General features: G+C 40.0%; 1 protein-coding gene across 1 annotated transcript in view; it reads right to left on the bottom strand.

Annotated features, from left to right (window-relative positions):
- Positions 1–3,167: 3,167 nt before the first annotated feature.
- The window catches only part of zmp:0000000930 (telethonin), a 2,088-nt gene continuing 1,493 nt past the window's right edge, over positions 3,168–3,762 (bottom strand). Inside the window, exon 2 of the mRNA XM_032517765.1 lies at positions 3,168–3,564. Coding sequence (XP_032373656.1) covers positions 3,204–3,564 — 361 coding nt within the window. The 3' untranslated portion in view covers positions 3,168–3,203. The remainder of the gene's footprint in view (positions 3,565–3,762) is intronic.

Raw genomic sequence — 3,762 nt, 5'->3', positions numbered from 1 at the left:
TTCGGTCTGGACTTGATCCGTTGTGGGGCAGCTATGCTCAAACAAGAGCTGTTCGGACCAATCAGATTGTCAGGGCGGGCTATATGCGACGATGGACGCGAGCCGACCCGCTGGACTGCGCCCGCCCATGTTGCCCTGCACTGCGCATGCTCATATGAGAAGGCCCTAAGTCCTGTAGCTGTAATGATGGATATAGCTAATGGTTAAAATTTACCATGTGTTCTATTATTACATCCATGATATGATCTTATGACACGAGGCATGTATGTATGTATGTATGCTGTAAAGCCTTTAACGTGGATATAACGTCATTAGCGTTTTCCAAACTGCCGGGGCTATCGGCTAGTAGCTAACATCAGCGGTAGCTAGCAGTTGAGTTCTGTTGACAACTATGCGTCACTGAACATACGTTACATACTCAGTTGCTCTGATTGGTTGTAGGTCTATCCAATTACGTGCAGAGGGTTTTCTTTCCTGGTTCGGTTGTAACACGCCCCATCATCAGAGTATCAGACTCCTATTCTGACTAGAATCTGAGTATGACGACATCAGGCTAGTGTGAAAATGCATAATGATAAAATGCACTATCCCATTCAGGTGCCATCCATATTGGATGCACATCTGATGTTAAATACATAGAACATTTTGTTGTAATCTTGGTGTTGAATAATCTTCTAGTGCCATGAATTACTGCTACCTTCATATATTGTACGTCTGGACATTTCTGTTCCCACGCCTCTGTTATGACTTTAGGGAGCTTTTTAACGCCTCAGTTAGTGAATTGAGGGCTGCCATTAACTGTTCCCATGTGATGTGATAGTACACATCTCTTTGTTGTTGCAAGTGTCTGCAGAAAAAAAAAAAAAAACTACAGCCAGGAATTATTAACACGTTGACAAGAATATTTGGGATGCACTACTGCTGGAGATATTTATCATGAAATCTGTTGCACTTAATTTGTTTTTACAGACACTTCTGTCTCCTTCCATCTGTGATATGAGTGTCTTCACACTCTGACTTGTATTGTTATTTATAATACAATACATGGCCTAAAGCCAATAATAATTCAGTGTCTGTTTCTGATCACTGGTTTTAGTGTCTAGTCTTCAATGCAGGTTTGTGGGAGATTTTTAAAGATCAGAGACACAGGACACTGAACGTGCATGTGAATCAAAATAAGGGAATAGAACACACATTAGTGCTCAGTACTACAACACCTTACCACAGTACTGCAACAAACAATAGCCACCCTTTTACTTAACTCTCCACCCATGTAAGGAAAAGATTAACTAAAGCTGTAGCATTTCTTTAAAAGTTACCAAGCCTCCCTATGCTGTAATGTTTTTGTTTGGACCATAGACTGTTAATATTAATGGACGGAGCATGTGTGACGTCACCCATCGGTTTGTGGAGATCTGCAATGAGTCGTCGAGTTTGCCGTCACGGGCGCAGCCATCCTGGTTGGGGATGTGACAATTTTTGACAAGAGGCTTTATTGCCGATTTTAAAAGTCAACAACATAATTCAAAAATTCAAAAAATTAACTTCATTCTGTGTTGCAGAAGACTTAAAACTAGCGATTGAGACCCTAATCTCATTATGAAAATGTTTACTGAGGTAATAAATTAAGTGAGAAGTGAGTCACTTTCTCATGGACTTCTACAGAAACAGACCTCCTTTTGCAAGTGCTGGAATTCAGATAGAATGAAAGTTTAAGGCACTTTTGCCGCGGAACCGGATGCTTTGTCTATTAATGTTTACAGTCTAAAGTTTGGACCTTAACTTGGTGATTAAGTGCTTGATATAATGCCATAAATTAAAATGTTCTGACTCTAACCCCTCTGTGAAATTCTCCTAATAAATCCCTGGTTCAAGAACTTCATTTCCAGGCTTGTCTTGTTTTCTCCTCAGAATCGCCAATGTTTGAAATGTTACATGTACCTAAGTTCTATATAAGCCCACCGACGATGGTCCTTTTACGATGCTGTTGTCTACCCACTGGTGGAAGGGGGGGGGGGGGGGGGTGCTGATTGAATACAAAGCTATGTGAAAACCTAATGTGCACAGGAATAAAACGGTATGCAACAGGAATAAATGGAAACAATTTTCGCATTACATGACAAACATTCTGATTCTTTAGTTCCAACCATAATGCAGCACATGTATGTAAAGTTATTTGTTGTATTTTCACAGGACAGTTTAATTAACTTCAATGCCATGTAAAAGAGTCGGAGGTTCCAGTCACTAAGCTTTGCAAGGTATGGAAATCACTGACAATGACAAACATAGTCCACAACCATTGTAAAGAATGTGTTTATATCGACAATACAGTATACCATTACATTTGTTTGCAAAGTATAGCACATGATTTATGGATTCATCAATTCAGCATTCTTCCACCTGCTTAAAGATTATGATTTGGTAGGTAAATTAGGAACAAACTAGTCAATCTCTCCTAAAATAAAATAACACCACTCGGAAGAAGAATACAAGATTCATTTTCTGAAATTTTCTTTTGTTTGGATGCATAGATTGAAAAAAAATATAGGATATTATATTTTATACAGTCATTGTTTGGATGATACTAAAATATCAAGATATTTTTTACATAAATAAAAGCAACAATTTTTAGTTTTTCTTTAGATCACACTGGAACAAGAGAATCATTTCAAGGGCAGGACATGTAGAGTTCATGGACACGCTGTCGTTTCATTGAAAAGGTAAAATATCTTTGACTTTATTACTGCATGTCTGTTTAGTTTTTTAATATTTGTTGTTTTTACCAACTTTTTCCTCTCAGACATCTTTATCACCTTTTAAAAATGTTTCTTTTTCCAACTTTTTTTAATGCTTTTTGTCGACAAAAAAAAAGTCAGCAAAAAAGTTCCTTAGCCATCATAGAATTTAGCAAATCAAGCAATAAAAAGCATTTTTTCTGGAAGTTGTAATATCTGCCAAATTCTGCTTTTGAATGTAACATAATTGGCGGGCCAAAATCTATTGTTAACCTAAGTTGATACACGGGCCAAATCTGCAAGGGGCCCGATTTGGCCCACGGGCCTTGAGTTTGACACGTGCTTTAAATAGTTACACAATATACAATTTAGAAGTACAATTTAAGTTATTTTTACCAGTGTGCACATTACAAGTACAAAGGCGTTGTTATATTTCCTGAACCTTTACATGCCTTCCCCCTCCTTGTGTCACTCCCTCCTCTGCACCCTCAGAGAGGTTTCTCTGGGTGAGGACATCAGCTTTGAGGCTCTGAAGTTCACCCGGACCGGCTTGCTGAGGTCCTGAGTTCTCGCAGTCACCTCCCGTGTATCCACTCCATTATTCCCCTTCCCTAGTATAACTGGCTTTTGTCCTGTGCACCCAGAGGTGGTTGTGGCATGACGTAGGTCCTTGTTGGTGTTGAAGAGGGGCAGCTGGTGCTCTGTCATGCCTGTGCTGTTGCTGCCCAGCCTCAGCCTCTGGCTGAGAGTCCTCTCGACCGTGAAGTGGATCACCTGCTGCTGCTTGTAACTCTCTCTACGGACGTTGTCTGTCTCCGACAGTGTCAGCCTGGAACACATGACACACCCCAGATATAGAAGTTTTAATCCACTCTGCAGCGCCTGAAATGGGCCACCAGGGCTTACCGGTACTGAGTACCGGCACCGACTTTTATCCATGAGTACAATTTTTTTAAAGATTATTTTTGGGGCATTTTTGGCCTTTATTTGATAGGAGAGCTGAAAACTGTAAAGGGCGGAGAGAGAG

This window comes from Etheostoma spectabile, chromosome 6, assembly GCF_008692095.1.
Source record: "Etheostoma spectabile isolate EspeVRDwgs_2016 chromosome 6, UIUC_Espe_1.0, whole genome shotgun sequence".
Taxonomy (NCBI): Eukaryota; Metazoa; Chordata; class Actinopteri; order Perciformes; family Percidae; genus Etheostoma; species Etheostoma spectabile.
Note: the sequence above shows the minus strand (reverse complement) of the source record. Positions and strands in the feature narration are given on the sequence as shown.